The sequence below is a fragment of the Monodon monoceros genome, unplaced genomic scaffold (genome assembly GCF_005190385.1).
Source record: "Monodon monoceros isolate NGI ecotype Baffin Bay Population unplaced genomic scaffold, NGI_Narwhal_1 Super_Scaffold_18, whole genome shotgun sequence".
Taxonomy (NCBI): Eukaryota; Metazoa; Chordata; class Mammalia; order Artiodactyla; family Monodontidae; genus Monodon; species Monodon monoceros.
The window spans coordinates 135,960,037-135,978,141 of NW_021703774.1; the positions used below are offsets into that span (position 1 = coordinate 135,960,037).

The window sequence follows — 18,105 nt, forward strand, 5'->3', positions numbered from 1 at the left end:
TTCCCTGCAGGAAGCGGTCTTTTGCTCATTTAACAAACATTATCAAATACTTAGTAAGTACCAGGCCCTGTGCTAGACTTTGGGATAGAATGTTGAACAAGACACAGCCCTTTACTCAAGGAGCTCCAGGTAGGTCTAAGCACAGGAGAAGACACCTAAACAAAAACAGTGCACCAAAGTGTTACAGGTCCTAAGATAGTACTGAAGGGGGAAACCAAGGGCCAGAAGGACAGAGGAGTCAATTTGGCTGGCAAACGGGCCAGGGAATCCATGAAAGAGGCAATTCTCGTCCAGAGTCTTGACAAGCAGTAGAGTGAATAAGAGCATAGAACCTGAAAGGGCACAGAGTAATTGAAGGGCTGTGGCGGGCAAAATAATAGTCCCCAAAGACATCCATGCCCTAATCCTCAGAACCTCTGAATATGTTACCTTACACGGAAAAAGGGACTTTGCAGATGTGATTCAGGTTAAGGACCCCGAGATGGAGAGATGAGCCTGGATTACCTAGGCGAGCCCAATCTAATCACATGAGTCCTTAAAGGCCGAAGAGACAGAAGAGTGGGTCAGAGAGATGAGGTGTGAAAAGAATTCGACCCACCATTGCCAGCTCTGGAGATGGAAGAAGAGAATCACAAGCCACAGAATGCAGGTGGCTTCTAGAAACTGGAAAAGGCAAGGAAACAGATTCTCCCCTAGAGTCTCCAGAAAGGAATGTAGCCCTGCCAACACCCTGATTTTAGCTCACTGAGACCTGTACTGAACTTCTAACCTATAGAAATGTAAGATAATAAATCTGTGCTTTTTAAACCACTAATTTTCTGGTGATTTGTTATGGCACTATTCACAGATAATGAACACAGGAGCATATCAGCAGTTCAGGATTGCTGAATCTATGGGACAACTTAAGAACAGAAGGCCATTTGAAAGTTCCTTGCCACTAACTTATCCCATGAACTTGGGCAAGTCAAATCATAAACCCATTCATTCACTCACTCACTAACTCATTTATTCATTCAACAAACACTTTTTGCTTCACCAAGACGATTATGTTTCATCTGGGTCTTAAAGGACAAGTAAGAGCTTGCCGTGGACAAAGGTGCATCTTTGGGTTTCAGGAGGTGGCATGACATGGCATAAGTCCACCTTAGCTTTGTCGCTTATTATTTGGTTTTCCGACCTGGGGCAAGTTACTTTAAACTCTCTAAGCCTCAGTGTTCTCATTTGTAAAATGAGGAAATCAGTGTTCTCATTTGTAAAATGAAGAAATAATAATATTTACCTTATAGAATTGTTATATGGATCAAATGAAGTCGTAGATGTGAAAGCACTTTGTAAGTACAAGGTTTTTTGTTGTGAATCAATTATAAATGAAAATCAGATCAATATGATGGACTTAAAACTTCTCCCAGAATATTTATACCTACAGTATTGCAGAAGTGGGGCATGCCTGCCTACCAGGTTGAGTGCAAGGTCTAACTCCACTGCCTCATCAGCCATTTACTTAATATCCCCGCCCACTGGTTTCCTTTATAATAAAGGTATTCAGACACAGAGGCCCCATTAGGTGCTAGATCCAAAGGCTTTTGCCCAGCTGGCCCTCAACTTCCCAGACCACTTGAGAACAGGGAAGTTACTCACTTCCCCTGCCTCTCAAAACACTCTCCTTGGGCTTCCCTGGTGGTGCAGTGGTTGAGAGCCAGCCTGCCGATGCAGGGGACACGGGTTCGTGCCCCGGTCCGGGAAGATCCCACATGCCACGGAGCAGCTGGGCCCGTGAGCCATGGCCGCTGAGCTTGCACGTCCAGAGCCTGTGCTCCGCAACGGGAGAGGCCACGGCAGTGAGAGGCCCGCGTACCGCAAAAAACAAAAACAAAACAAAAAAAACCACTCTCCTCCTTAGCCCGCGTGTCACTGCACAGCCCTGGTTCTCATCCTCTCTCTAATTACACTCTTGCCTCTTCACCGGCTCCTCTTCCTCTTCCCATTTCCCTGCCACGGATATTCTCCCCAGCTCAATCCTTCAGCCCTTTAATCTTTTCTTTTACTCAGAGAATTCATCCACTTAAGTGATTTTAAGCAAATGCTTCCAGGCAAATGTCTTCCAAATACATATTTTTAGTCTAGTCTCTCATCTGAGCTTCAGTCCTACATCTCCAACTGCCTGCTGGACATTTGCACCTAAAGAGTTTATGTCAGAGCAAACACTGACTAAAATGAAAATACTAGGAGAAAACTCCCATTTGAAGTACACAAGAAAAGGCACTAAATTCTGATTTAAAAGAGGTGAGCTTGAGCAGATGGCAGAACCCATAGAGATGGTCCAGTAAAATTAAGGCACATATGGCTGGGATTCAGGGCACAATGGCAGTCTGCTAACCAAGAAAGAACACTGCCCCAAGAGACGTGGATTCTCATTACATCTCTGGTGCTAACTCACTATATGGCCCTGGATAAGTCACTTCATCTCTCTGAGTCTGAATTTCCTTGTTTATAAACTGAGGTAGCTAAATGGATTTAAACGTTTATGACATTGACATTTATAAAGTTCAGAAACAGAAAACAAAAACTATAAGATCTCAACAGTAAATGGACAAAGAACACAAACAATTCACAAAAAAAGGACAAAGTGCCAATAAACAAATAGAAAACAATCCATTCTATACAGCAAATGAAAACAAGATGCTATTTTTACCCAGTAAATTAGTAAGATTTTAAGAAAACTGTAGCAATGTAAATTGGAACAGTATTTCTAAAAATCTAAGATTCAGAAATGGATCAGGACAGGAGACGCATAGCCAGGAGTTTTCTGAATTAAGGCCTCAGTTAAGCTGGAGAAGTGGATGGCCTCTCTGGCTAAGTGCTCTAAAGCAGCAGCCAAAGACTGAGGTCTGAGCTTTCTGGAAAAGTACCTCCTGTGAGAGGACGGGGGACAAAGATGGACGAAACAGAGAAAGGCGAGAAACAGGAATAAAGAAAGCTAGAAAGCGCCACAGAGAAAATCTTGTTTGACCCTGTCATGTTCATTAATTTGATGAACATATCCTGAGCATCTGTTATATGCCACACTAATGCTTGAAATGCACTGCTGAATAAAGTATATTGCATGGTCTTGCTGGCATAGAGTTACTGTACAGTAAACAAAAAATAACTCAGTAAATAATTAAATAAGTAATTACAAACTCAGATAAGGGCTTGAAGGAAATAAACATTTAAAAAATAGATAAAGAACTGGCAACAAGTTCAGTATCATTCATATTGACAGAAAAGAGAGTAATCAATGGTCTCAAGTTCACGGTTCTGGGAAGATGAGAACTGAGGTAAGACTACTGGATTTGGATAGAATGAAATCTCTTGTGTCCTTAGAGAGAAGAATAGTGTTTGTGGGAGAAGCCAGCATGGAAATAATTTAATGAAGGAGGGGAAGGGGCAGAAATGGGAGTTGTGATTTTTAATCATATTTAAAGGAATTGGCTATAAAAGGAAGAAGTGAAACGAGGTATCTGGAAAAGATGGCAGACAATTAAAGGAGAAGATTTAAGTGTATCCGAAGGTAGAAAGAGAGAGCCAGTAAAGGGGGTATGGGTGACAACAAAATGAGAGGCATCATGGCATCCTCATCTCCACAGTCAATCTTTACTAAGTCTGGTCCATTCTCCCTGATAAGGTCTCCCTACGAACCTGTCACTCAACAGGTTAGGTTCTTTCCTATTTTAAAAATTAGAACTTTCTTCAATTCCACATTCCTTTCTGATATTGCCACCTCTCTCTTTCCTTTCAATACCAAACTTCTTGAAAGAGTTGTCTGTTTTCACAGCTCATTTCCTTACCTCCTCCTCACTCCTCAAGCTTCTGCCCTTAACCTTGCCTTTGAAACTGTCCTTACCAAAATCATTAATGACCTTACTTTGTAAAATCCAACGTGCAATTTTTAGAATTCACTTCTTTGGCCCTTTGACAACGATGGACACTGCTGACGAATCCCCTCTCAGAAGCCCTCCTTCCCATTCCATGACAGCGTTCTCTCCCATTTCCCTGCTCACACCTTCTCCATTTCCTGTGAGCCTCATATATTGATGCGCTTCAGGATTTGGGACTTGGCTCTTTGCTTTTCCTACATACTCTCCCCGGGCAACTGCCTCAGTTTCTAACTATATGCTGATGATGACTCTCAAGTATATATTTACTGTCCCTCCTTAGCTTTAGCCTTGTACATCCAACATTCTGTTGGACATTTCCTCTTGGATGTCCCACAATAGTGGGACACTAAAGAAACTGCCCAGAATTTTTTGAGAGACAAGGAGACATATGAGCTAAGGGGCACGGAAAATAAAAGATCTAACAAATTTCTAATTGTAGAATGCCAGAACAAATAAATAGAGAGAATAAAGGAGACGTGCTTTTGAAGAGATAATGGTTGTAAAACTTCTACAAATGAACATAAATCTGCAGGTCCAGGAGGTAGAATATATCTAGGTTAAATTAAAAGAAATACATGCTGTGATAGCCTGTCTACAAGATAGCCCCCAATGATCCTCACCTCTTTGTATTCATAACCCCTGTGTAGTTGTCTCCCAACTGTACCCAGGTTGGTCTGTGTGATCAACAGAATATAATAGAAGTGATGGTATGTCACTTCCAAGATTAGATGATAAAAGACACTATGGTTTCCATCTCGGTTATTCTCTCTCGGATCACTTATTCTGGGGAAAGTCAGCCACCATGTCATGAGCAGCCCTACGGGGAGGCCCAGGTGATGAGAAACCGAGGCCTCCTACCAGCAATCCCAAAAGTGAGGAGTTAGGAGCAGATCTTCAAGCCCTGGTCAAGCTTTCAGATGACTACAGTCCCAGCCAACAGTTTGACTATAACCTCTTAAGAGATCACGAGCCAGAAGCACCTAGATAAGCAGCTCCTTGATTCCTGACCCTCAGAAAACCTGTGTGAGATAACAGACACTTAAGCTGCTAAATTTGGGCATAATTTTTACACAGGGACAGGTAACTAATACGCATGCTAAGACCAAACAGTTTTGAATGGCTTACAAAGAGTCTTCTCCATCTGGTCCAGACTCTGTCTCCAGCTTATTACATTTCAAGTACACAAAACTTCTTTTAGTTTTTGCAGTGTACCGTGTTCTCTCCCACCTCCAGCCCTCTGTACAGCTCACGTGATATACCCAGGCCTGACACATTCTTTAACATCTTTTCTACTCCCAACACATATACTCCTTGGGCTAACTTCCCCTCATCATCAGAGCACTCATTGCATTGTATGATAAAGTCTTGTTAAATTGCCTGTCCTTCCATTAGACTGCAGGCTCCAAAAAGGTGGGACAGTATCTGTCTCCTTCATCATTATGCCAGCATAGTTCCTAGCACAAAGAAGGTACTCAGTAAATATTTGTCCCTTACAGCCCACAGGATAGGGACAGGCAGGAGGCTAAAGGTGGAAGAATGTAAACATTCTCAGGCAATGATCCAAATGAATCTTCAGGCTAGCAACTGACCAAGGAACCCGTATATTCCACACAACCTCAGGTTATGGAAAGGCCTGGGATAGGGTCAAGACTCAAAAGTTGGATGGTTTCCAGCTCCTCTTAAGTTATACCCCCTTGTTGTGGTTTCATTATGATTCTTGAATTGGAATCTCTGAACATCAGACACACCCTTTCTTGAAAGCATATTCACAATGGTACTCAAAGGACAAATAGAAATGATTTTTTAAAAATTGTCATCTGTTCTGTATTTGTAGGACAATTCCAGACTATTATGTTGATATTTAAGATCTGATTGTAAGTGGTATTTGTGGTGTGCCTAAATATGAACATATACATACACATATGTACATGTATACATGTCATAAAATATTAACCACTAGTACCCTCTACTGGTGGAAATACCTTATCTGCTCATATGAATGGTCTTATTGCCCTCTAGCGACCACAACCTATAAAGAGAAAATCTAGCAGCAGATGGGAGACTCTCCTTGGCTATAATGATAGGGTTTTATGTTCTTTAAGCATCTAATTTTCTCAGATTCTGGTTTATATTACAGGGGTGCAACTCTCAAGACTCTTGGGGGAACCTCTGGGGAATTTCACACAGCTCTTGCCAGCTGTTAGCGCCAGTCTGAAGCTGCTTTCTCTCCTGCTTCTCATGAACAAGAGGTCAAGGGGAGGCAGAGAAGGCAATGGCTGCACTGGTGAGGGCAAGAACAGCAGCTGTGAACGACTACCCTGGACTCCCCGGGGACTTGGGAGCAGCTTGAAGAACACATGTTGGCCCTCCCTCGCATATTATTCACAGTTGTGTACTGTACTAAAATGGTAATTCAACGCAGTTCCTGACTTACCTCTTAAAATATCTCCAATGCTGTAATAAATGATGTAGCAGCAAATGTTGCTATTATTTTGTTTTTACAAACCATGCTTTGGAAGTTATTTCTACTCAAGATGGAAAAGCCAAGATTTAAGTGAAATGTCGCCTCTTCTATGGAGCCTTTTCTGAATTCCTCAGATGTAAGACTACTCTGTCCTCAGTGCCAGCATATACCTTGTACAGATCAGAATGGTACCATGGACAGTATTTATATGCTTTTATTTTTAACCTATACTATTTTACTACTCCCATTTGTCTACCTGCTTGTTTCTCCACCAAACCCTAAGTTCCTTGAGGTCACAAATCATGTCTTCTTCATTTTTGCACACCCAAGCATCAAGCACACTCAAAACGTTATCCACAGATCATGCTAGTTACAAGTTCATGCAGTAAGTACAGAAACTGAAGCAAGCATTTAAAACTTTGACAAAGTACTTCTACATTTGTTGAGTATAATTTTTTTAAAAAGTAGGGCTTACATTTTGTATATTTTAATTTCATTTTTCTGGTAATTTTTATTATATTTTAAGAGTATTAGTCTGTAACCAATGGAGAATTTTTTAAACAATGATCTCTTACCACAGATAGTTTGAGAAGCACTGATATGATAGATAACGTCTGAGGGAGGGAGGAAAGGAGAAAGAAGGAGATAAAATATAAGCACTTATAAAATTCGGAAGGAACATACCTATCCTTGTTGATTTTAACACTTCCTTGGAGGGTATTTTCTTCTTTAATTCTCGTAAGGCTTCAACTAGATTCTCTTTGGTTTGATCAGGAAGCTCCAACATAGTTTTCCATCTTTTTATGTCTTCTATAACCACAACTCTCTGAGAAAAAGAAAAGTCATTTGGAAAATGGAACATTTTCATTAGAAAGACATCTGCCTTCACCTGAGCTAATGGGGCTCCTATTGACATATGAATTATTGATTATGACCTGAACCAAAGCACAATATATGTGATGGCCCCAAATGATGGGTAATTGCTTAAAAGCAGCTCCTGCTTACTGCAAATCAGGAAGAGGGTTACATCTATTAGGAAAAGTGCAAGTTTTAATCTTACCATGTCAGACACCACTGGGCACTTAGCACTGAGAGGCAGTAAGGAGGGGAAGAAAAGAAAAACGATGCTGAGGTGAATCAACCTTATAGCTCACTTAAGTATCTTAATTCATAGGCAAGGACAGAGAGCAGAGAAGTCATAAAGACATATTTATTTCAACAATAAAAAGCACACTTCAACAGCTCCCTACTTCCTAGATGGTAAAACTCAAACCCTCTCGTTTGAAGAATTTTTTAAAACTTTAAACAAATAAAAAGGTAGAGAATAACTCACTATTTATAATGAAAAAAAGTTAACATTTTGTCATTACACATAAAATAATAAAACACTGTAAAGTTCAAGTCTCCTTACACCCTTCGCCCTTCATTCCCTCCCTTCCGTTTCTAGAAGAAACCACTATCTTAAAGTTGACACGAATCTTTCCATTAAGTGTAAAATATTAACAATTAAGGAATCTGGGTGAAAGGGATGAGGAAGGTCTTTGTACTGTGTTGCAACTTTTCTGTAGTTTTGAAATTATTTCAACTAAGAATTTTTTTTTTAAGTAAACTGGGAGACAAAAAAATAAAGTAGCTTTTATAATTGCACAAAAAAATTTTTTTTTCTTGCTTTTATCAACATTACCCTGGGGAGGTGGGCCCAGGTAGGGACTGGGAAGGGGCACAGGGGCCTCTGATAAATGTCCTGTTTCTCGATCTGGATACTGGTGACACAGGTGTGTTCTCTCTGCGAAAATCTGTTAAGACGTACATATTTGTCTACTTTTCTACATGCATGTGATAGTTCAATAAAAAGCAACCCAAAAAGTCTCAACTCCCTCCCTGGCTGGGGTCTAGCCTAGCTGCTCGTGGTGGGAGAAGGGGATGTCTGGGGACTTCTCTATTTCCCCACCTCTGCTTCTCCTCCTCCCCCATCTGCTTGTTTGCTTTGGTCTTTGGCCCTTCCAGGTTCGAAACTGGGAAAAAAAGAAGCAGTAAGGGAAAGCAAAAGCCTTATTTTTGGTTGTGATGCTACGCTCATCAGGTTTCAGTGCTCTCTAGACTTGGCAGATATTCATGAGATGTTTTTGTGGTTCCGTGGAGAGCTCCCATGGTTGAGATCTCACCTGCAGTTCCCACAACACTAGCAAGGCCTCTTCCAGCCAGCTGCTTACAGGTCCACCCTAAGTCTCCAGTTTCTGGCAACTGCTTCACCCACTCTCTCTGTAGGGGTCCCACTGCCCTTCCAAGGATCCTTGTGAACTGAGCTCCTTTAATTCAACTCCAGGCCAGTTAGCATTTTCTCCACTACGCCCACATCTTTGCCCTGAAAAACTCTGTGCATAACAGCTTTCCCACAGCAGCCACTTCTCCTTCTTGTGGCATCAGTTGCCACCCTGTTTTTAGACTTTCCCAGGCACAGGTCTGGTCTCTGTGCCCACCAACTCCAGGAACTGAGGTCACGTTCTCCGAGTGAAAATACCATAGCCCTCCCACTTTATCCAAAGGAATTCTATCTCCTCTCTTTCTTTACCTTCAACATTCTTTTTTTTTTTTACCTTCAACTTTCTTTATTGCCTAAGGTAGGTGATAGGTTCAGGATTCCAAAACTGGTCTTCATTATCTGCCTTCACAAGCTCTGTATAGATGGTCTAGAATAACATTTGGGAACACCATTTTATAGCTATTCCTTTGTTCTCAGCCTTTAGGAGCCCTAGCCAAAATTGAGACAGAGCCCTTTTTTATGATCCGTTACAATATAAAATAGTTTCAGTGTTAAATGGTATGACAAATAAATCGATGAAGCCAGGTAAGGGATGTTTTCAGTAGGAAGAAGGTGTAAATATAGTGTTCTGCAGCTTGCTTTTTGCACTCAGTATAATTTCTTGATTTACCCATACTGATACGTATAAACCCAGTTGATCTATTTTAATAGTATTGAATATTATTCCATTATTTTTATATACAATGTCTTAGAATTTTAAAATCTAGTCCCCTAATGGATATTTAGGGACTTTTTCCCCCCTCACATTTTCCCTATTATAAACATTGCTTCAATGAACTCCTGCCTATTATACATTCATATGTCTTCCATCCTTTACTTTCAACTTTTTTCTGGGTCATTATGCTTTAATAGCCTATGGCTGCTTTATTTTGCTCCTCCTCCCCTATCCAATCTGAGAGTTTCTATCTTTTAATAGGCATGTTTAATCCATTTGCATTTATTATGGTTACTGATACACTGGACATACTTTCTCTTTGCTTTTTTCTTCTTTTCTTATCTTTTATTTAACAGCCTGAGTTTTCTTTAATCTTGTTTTTTCTTTTATGGTTTGGAAGTTATACATTCTATTTCTATCATTTTAGTGTTTGCCCTTACAATTTTTAAGATACTCAATGAAATCTATACCAGTATCCTCCTCACAAGTCTCTACCTTCTGAAACGCTTATTAGAAATATACATGGTCTCTGCCTGTCCTTCAAGTCTCTTAACTTGTCATATTTCTATTTCTGTGGGATGCATTCTAAGTGATTTCCTCAGATCTAGCTTTCAATTCAGCATTCCTCTCCGTAGCTATGACTTACCTACTTTTAACCTGTTCAATGTGTTTCTTTGTCAACAAATATGCTTTTTCATTGGACAAATTCTGTTTTTTTCTCTAAATCTGCCTGTTTTCTTTTCATACTATCCTATTCTTATCATTTCTATTACTTTCATTATCCTGTGAACGTTTTAAACATATTTAAGGTCTCTTTCAGACTGTTATCTCTGCTTCTTGGAGTAGAAATCCTATTATTTACATCTGCCTGCTCATCCTCCCTCCTGGTAATTTATTTTATTGTAGAGTTTTGTAATTTTTGACCATGAATTCATCTTTAATGGAGACTGTTTTCCACAGGAGTCCTGTGTACTCTAGGTTGTGAAGTGTCTTAACAGGGAAATCTCACCTTTGCCTTTGCCAAGGCCTTTGGATTTCCCTGGTTCTGGGCCAGTTTTCATGTTAATTTTTCAGCTTTGCAGATAGCACGAAGTTAAAAATATATATACACACATAGTAATAAGTGTGAGGTTCTAATTTATTATGGTCAACTCTTTTTGAACTCAAACCCTGAGATGATACAATCTTCATGCTGATTCCTTGGACTGGTGGATGGAATTTTTCTAGTTCATTTTTCAAAAGCATAGTAGCCCTGTGTTGACTCCCAGCTTCATGTGGCCTGAAGCCTTATCTGCTGTCCCCATACTGGCCCTAAAACCCCAGCCCCTAAACTCTGTACCTGGTTTGCATGGAACTATATACAAGCATACCCTGTTTTATTGCACTTCACTTTATTGTACTTTGCAGATACTGCATTTTTTTTTTTTTAACAAATTGAAGGTTTGTGGCAACCCTGCAATGAGCAAGTCTACAGATGCTGTTTTTCCAACAGCATTTGCTCACTTTGTGTCTCTGTGTGACATTTTGGTAATTCCTGCAACATTTCAAACTTTTTCCATTATTATTATATTTGTTATGATCTGTGATCAGTGACCTTTGATGTTACTATTGTAATTGTTTTGGGGTGCCACAAACCATGCCCATACAAGACAGCAAACTTAACTGATAAATATTCTGACTGTTGCACCAACCAGCCATTTCCCCATCTCTCTCCCTCTCCTTGGGCCTCCTTGTTCCCTGAGACACAACAATATTGAAATTAAGTCAATTAATAGCCCTACAATGGCCTCTAAGTGTTTAAGTGAAAGGAAGAGAAACACGTCTCTCACTTTAAATCAAAAGCTAGAAATGATTAAGCTTAGTGAGGAAGGCATGTTGAAAGCCGAGACAGGCCAAAAGCTAGGCATCTTGCATCAAATAGTTAGCCAAGTCATAAATGCAAAGGAAAAGTTCCTGAAGGAAATTAAATGTGCTACTCCAGTGAACACACAAATGATAAGAAAGCAAAACGGCCTTATTGCTTATATGAGAATGTTTTAGTGGTCTGCACAGATCAAACTAACTACATTCCCGGGGAGGGGGGGTGATGGTGTGATGAATTGGGAGATTGGGATTGACATATATACACTAATATGTATAAAATGGATAACTAATAAGAACCTGCTGTATAAAAAAATAAAATAAAATTCAAAAAAAAATAAAGAAGTATAATTGATATGTTAAGAGAGGAGAGAAATCAGAATCATAAAAAAACAAAAAAACTAACTACAACATTCCCTTAAGCCAAAGCCTAATCTAGAGCAAGGCCCTAACTCTCTTCAATTCTATGAAGGCTGAGAGAGGTGAGGAAACTGCAGAAGAAAAGTTTAAAGCTAGCAGAGGTTGGTTCATAAGGTTTATGGGAAGAAGCCGTCTCTATAACATACAAGGAAGCAGCAAGTGCCTAAGTAAAAGCTGTAGCAAGTAATCCAGAAGATCCATCTAAGATAATCAGTGAAGGTGGCTACACTAAACAACAGATTTTCAATGTAGACAAAACAGCCTCATATTGGAAGAAGATGACATCTCGGACTTGCATAGCTAGAGAGAAATCAATGCCTGGCTTCAAAGCTTCAAAGGGCTGGCTGACGATCTTGTTAGGAGCTAATGCAGCTGGTGACTTGAAGTACAAGCCAATGCTCATTTGCCATTTTGAAAATCCTAGGGCCCTTAATAATTATGCGAAATCTACTCTGCCTGGGCTCTATAAATGTAACAACAAAGCCTAGATGACAGCAAATTTGTTTACAACATGATTTACTGAATATTTTAAGCCCTCTCTCGAGACCTATTACTCCGAAAAAAGATTCCTTTCGAAATATCACTGCTCATTGACAATACACCTGGTCACTCAAGAGCTCTGATGGAGATGTACAACGAGATTAATGTTGTTTTCATGCCTGTTAACACAACATCCATTCTGCTGCAAGGAGTAATTTTGACTCTCAAGTCCTAGAAATACATTTCTAGGATACATGCATCTAGAAATAGATTAGAAATACATTTCGTAAGGCTATAGCTGCCATAGATAGTTGAGTCCTCTGATGGAAAAGTAAATTGAAAATCTTCTGGAAAGAATTCACCGTTCTAGATGCAATTAAGAACATTCATGATTCACAAGAAGTCAAAATATCAACATTAACTGGAGTTTGTAAGAAGCTGATTCCAAACCTCATGGATGACTTTGAGGGGTTCTAGACTTCAGTGGAGGAATTAACAGTAGATGTGGTGGAAAGTGCAAGAGAACTAGAATTAGCAGTGGAGCCTAAGGATATGACTGAATTGCTGCAATCTCATGATTAAACTTTAATAGATAACGAGTTACTTCTTATGGATGAGCAGAGAAAGAGGTTTCTTGAGATGGAATCTACTGCTGGTGAAGATGCTGTGAAGATTGTTGAAATGACAATGAAGGATTACATAAACTTAGTTGATAAAGCAGCAGCAGGGTTTGGTAGGATTGACTTCAATTTTGAAAGAAGTTCTACTGTGAGTAAAATGCTATCAAACAGCACTGCACGCTACAGAGAAATCATTCATGAAAGGAGGGTCAATTGATGCAGCAAACTTCATTGTCGTATTTTAAGAAAATGTCACAGCCACCCCTACCTTCAGCAACCACCACCCTCATCAGTCAGCAGCCATCAACATCGAGGCAAAACCTCCACCAGCAAAAAGATTCCAACTCGCTGAAGGCTCAGATGATGGGTAGCATTATTTAGCAATAATTATTCAGCAAGTTTTTAATTAAGGTATGTACATTTTTTTAGACATAATGCTATTGTACACTTAACAGATTACAGTATAGTGGAAACGTAGCTTTTATATACATTGGGAACCAAAAAAAATCGCATAATTGCAGTGGTCTAGAACGGAACCCGCAATATCTCCAAGGTATGCCTGTTATCTCCAGCTCTGGGTTTGGATTTCCTCTTTCTTCCTGGCACCTGAGTGTTTCTCTTTCTTCTTTTCAAGCTCAGTTCTGTATTGGAGACTTTTTTTTTTTTCGTTTTTGGCCGCACCATGCGGCATGCAGGATCTTAGTTCCCCGACCAGGGATGGAACCCACGCCCTCTGTAGTGGAAGAGCAGACTCTTAACTGCTGGACTGCCAGGGAAGTCCCTGTACAGGAGACTTTTTATTGAGCATTTCTACATGGCTGGAATGAGGTTGGGGTTTTCATATCAGATCATTCCAGCATATGGAACTACAGAAGCCTAAGCTCTTTAGTATGGCATAAAAGGTCTTAACAAACATGACTTGGCTCTTGACATCCTTTTCAGCCTCACCGTTGGCTCAACATACATCAAACTATTTGAAGCTGCCTAAACAAACCACAGTATTTCACATCCTCTGCCTCGGATGCTCTTTCTCTGCCTGAACCACATGATAACACCTACTTATTTTGAAAGACTCTTCAAGAATCACCTCCTGTATGAAGCCTTGCTTGCCTCTCTCCAACCGCATCTGACCAAACTCCCTTTTGAGTTTGTAATCTGCACAGGCTTCAATTGCCCCATCTGTACTTTCTGCAAATAGTTATCTACAAAGCTGTCTTCTCCATTAGACTATGAACAACTTGAGGGCCAGAACAATTTCTTACTTGTCTCTCTATCCCCAGTGTGCAGTAGATGTAATTGAACAAAGTTATATCTACCCTCAAGGACTAAGTATAGTACAGCCTTCAAATCTGAAATATTAGGGCAAAAATAGAAAAATATAGCAGCCCGTTCCAGAGAATTCCACATACATACAAAGAATGTTTCCCTATTTTTGTCCACATATGGGCCCCAAAATGGATACTGCAAGTTCTTATCTGAATTATTTAGAGGAAAAAGGGAAGTGGAAATAAAATATGAATGGGGAAGCTATAATGAGTAGTGGAATGGTTACTGCCAGAAAGAAAAGGTGCTCTCCAAAATACCATCTGGTCTTACAGTTGTGGATAGCTGGAATATCAGGTTTGGTAAAACCAATTAAGGAAAATGTTTCGCTCATAAGCAATAAAATGGGCACCATTCCACTGGTGGGGGCAGGGGACAACATATTGGCTAGTCAATCCTACAAAGGGAATATAAAGATTTATAAAGCATTCTTAAGTGCAGAACCTAAAATAATTAGCATCTTTTCAGAATCTTTGCATTTAAAAAAATCTCCCATTGCAACCAACAGAAGAAATCACTTTCCCTTAGGGAGAAAGAAGAGATTAACCAAATTAACCTTTACTATTCAAATGTACACCACATGAGCTTATTGAGTGTCACTTTTATTGAATGTGATAAGGCTATGGCAAAATTACTTGTAATATGCTGATAACAGAAGTACAATGGTCCTAATATTCCAAGATTTTTACACCTCCTCTGCTGGCATTCAGAAACCTCCACTTTTTTTTAGTTCACAGACTGTGGAACCAGATTTTCTAGTTCAAATCCCAGTTCTGCCACTGAAAGCTTCATAACTTTGGACAAGCTACTTAATCTCTCTGTGCCTTAGATTCTTCACCTGTAAAATATAAATGGTAAAACCATCCATTTCACAGAGCTATTATTAGAATTTAAAGAGTTAATATATGTAAAGCACTTAGCACAATGCCTGGCCCACAGAAATGGGCTCAGTAAATGTAAGCAGGAACCATTATTACTATCATCATCATTCTCATCTCTAGTTTTACTACACAGCCTCTTGCTTTCCATACGAGAAAAGAGGGAACTACTTATTAGCTTTTATTGTGTGCCAGGCACAATGCTTAGCCCTTTCAATATGCATTTATTTATTCAGCCCTCATAACAACTCTGCAGGTTAAATATTATTTCTGATGTTACTGATGAGGAAATTGAGGCTTGAATATTCAGCAGATTCTTGTCATTAAAACATGATAGTGGTGTGTGGGAATAGTCACTTGGCAGAACGTGGACCTAGTTAACTCTCTAGAATTCATATTTAACTCAACTTGTTTTTAATTTGCCATTGTATACACAGGAAAGTAAGCATGTGTGCATGCATAAACGAAAGAGAACAGCAAGTACCACTTACTGAATGGTTGTATGTTGCTACTTCCCTCTACCTAGCCAAATCTTTCCATCTCTTTAAGGTGCTCTGACCACTAAAACAGATGCTGAGCTCTTTTCCCTCTTAACTCTTTTTTTTGTCTGCGTTGGGTGTTTGTTGCTGCATGTGGGCTTTCTCTAGTTGCAGCAAGTGGGGGCTACTCTTTATCGCGGTACGCAGGCTTCTCATTGTGGTGGCTTCTCTTGTTGCGGAGCACGGGCTCTAGGCACGCAGGCTTCAGCAGTTGCAGCACACAGGCTCGGTAGTTGTGGCTCGCGGGCCCTAGAGCGTGCGGGCTTCAGTAGTTGTGGTGCACGGGCTTAGTTGCTCCGCGGCATGTGGGATCTTCCCGGACCAGGGCTCGAACCCATGTCCCCTGTATTGGCAGGTGGGTTCTTTTTCTTTTTAAGGCTCATACTTTTATCTTAAATTTTTCTTATGTTCCCTAAAGTACCTAGCATAGTACTGAGCATAAAGTTGTTTCACAGTAACATTTGTGGAGTAGCTTACCATCCAGACCCAGCAAGGGCATCCCCAAATAATGATTATTGTTTATTCAATAAATTTTTACATACAATGTAGCAGGCACTGTGTTAGGTCTTAAAGCAGAATCAGAACATAAGAGACTGCAGTCCCAACAGTCCTAACAGTTCATAATAGATTGGGGAAACTACAGGTAATCAGATAATTACAATACAGTAAGGTAAGTGCTACAACAGATATTTGAACCAAGTGCCAAGAGAGTATCAAAGAGGGAAAGATTAATTCCCCACAAAGGACCCAGGAAGCATTTCATCATTCACTTATTTAAAAAATATTTATTGACCACTTAGTATGTGCCAAGCACTGTGACAGGTCCAAGGGTGGAGAGGTAAATGAAACGCCCAAGGTCCCTGTACTCATGAAACAATCTAAGATTCACTTGAGCGGGATGACAAATGGGTAGGAATTCATTCTGTAAAAGATGCAGGAAAGGGGACCAACATCAAGTCAAAGCCCTGGAGACATGAAAGAGAATAGCTTAGATAGAGAAGAGCAGAAAATGGGGTGTGGCTGGAATGCATTCCCGTGAACGGGGAGCTATAAGAGATGAGGTGAGATGGCACCTCAGACAGAACAGAATAAAAGGGTCTCATATGCCATGCCAAGGCTTTTAGAGTTTAATTCATTTGGTCATTCAGCATGCCGCAGGGTGCAACCAAAAACAAAAAACAAAAAACTAACCATTTCGTCATTCAGAAAAATGCACCATGGTCTTCTATATGCCAAGCCCCGTGCCAGCTACTGGGGCCACCAAACCAATAAGACATAGTCTTTCAAGAAGCTGAGAGTGTAGCGGGACACAGGCATGTAAAGAAACACTTATTATATAGCACAAGTAAGTGCGATGGTAGAGGCATGTTAAGATATAGGGATGGCTTAGAGAAGGGAGAGATTAGATTGGCTCTGTATCTGGTGGACAGAGGGTGGTTAGGAAAGACCTTATAGCAGAGGAAACTTTTGACTAGGTCATGGGAACAAAGGATTTCATAAAGTAGCTGATAACAGCAAACACTTACATAGTATTTAGTATGTGCCAGGCTCTGTTCCAAGCACTTCACATACATCGACTCACTCAAACTTCGTAACTACCTTATAAAATAGATATTATTATTAATCCCATTTTATAGATGAGGAAAGACACAGAGAGGTTAACTTGTCCAAGGTCACACAGGTAGTTTAAGTGACAGAGCCAGGATTTTAACACAGGTAGTTTGGCTTGAGTCTGTGTTCTTAATTACTATACTATATTGCCTCCAAGACAAGAGAAAAAAGCCGTTCAAGGCAAACAGGACAGCATAAGCAAAGGTACAGAGGTATGACAGAACACAACATCTTTGGGAAATTGTGAGTGGTTGACACTGGAATGTAAATAAGAAGAGCAGCAGGGCAAGCAGGTACCAGGTCACAAGAGGGCCTTGGGTACCACGTAAAGAAATGTCTTTATCAAAAGGTAATTTGAAACCACTAAGGGAAGTGGTTTCCTCAGGCAGGGAGGTGACCTGAGTAGATTTTCTTTTTTTTTTTTAAAGACTTATTTCTCTGGCATAAGTGTGGAGGCTGGAATGACAGGGGATGCCAAGGGCACAGAGACAAGTTAACAGACCATGGCACTGGTCTAAATTCAACAATATTTTTTTAAAATAAATTTACTTATTTATTTTTGGCTGAGTTGGGTCTTTGTTGCTGCACAAGGGCTTCCTCTAGTTGAGGCAAGCGGGGGCTACTCTTGGTTGCGGTGCGTGGGCTGCTCATTGCTGTGGCTTCTCTTGTTGCGGAGCACAGGCTCTAGGTGTGCGGGCTTCAGTAGTTGTGGCGCACAGGCTTAGTTGCTCCGCGACATGCGGGACCTTCCCGGACCAGGGCTCGAACCCATGTCCCCTGCATTGGCAGGCGCATTCTTAACCACTGCGCCACCAGGGAAGCCCTCAACAAGATTTTGAATTTAAAGTGGGAGATGTTAAGGGCAAAAAAGGATTTTTAGGAGACAGAATTGAAAACTAGATATAAGAGAGAAGAATTAAGGATCATTTCTAAGTTTCTAGTCCCAGTTTCTTGGTATATGGATATAAAATAAATACAGGAGAATAAAAAACAGGTTTGGAAGAAAAACTATTGC

At 40.3% G+C, this 18,105-nt stretch overlaps 1 protein-coding gene across 4 annotated transcripts in view; it reads right to left on the minus strand.

Annotated features, from left to right (window-relative positions):
• Window positions 1-18,105, minus strand: part of TCEANC2 (transcription elongation factor A N-terminal and central domain containing 2) — a 36,921-nt gene that overhangs the window by 16,297 nt on the left and 2,519 nt on the right. For all 4 annotated transcript variants that reach the window (XM_029231058.1, XM_029231061.1, XM_029231059.1 and 1 more), the window contains one exon: window positions 7,066-7,207. In XM_029231058.1, the coding sequence (XP_029086891.1) occupies window positions 7,066-7,207 (142 nt within the window). The remainder of the gene's footprint in view (window positions 1-7,065; window positions 7,208-18,105) is intronic.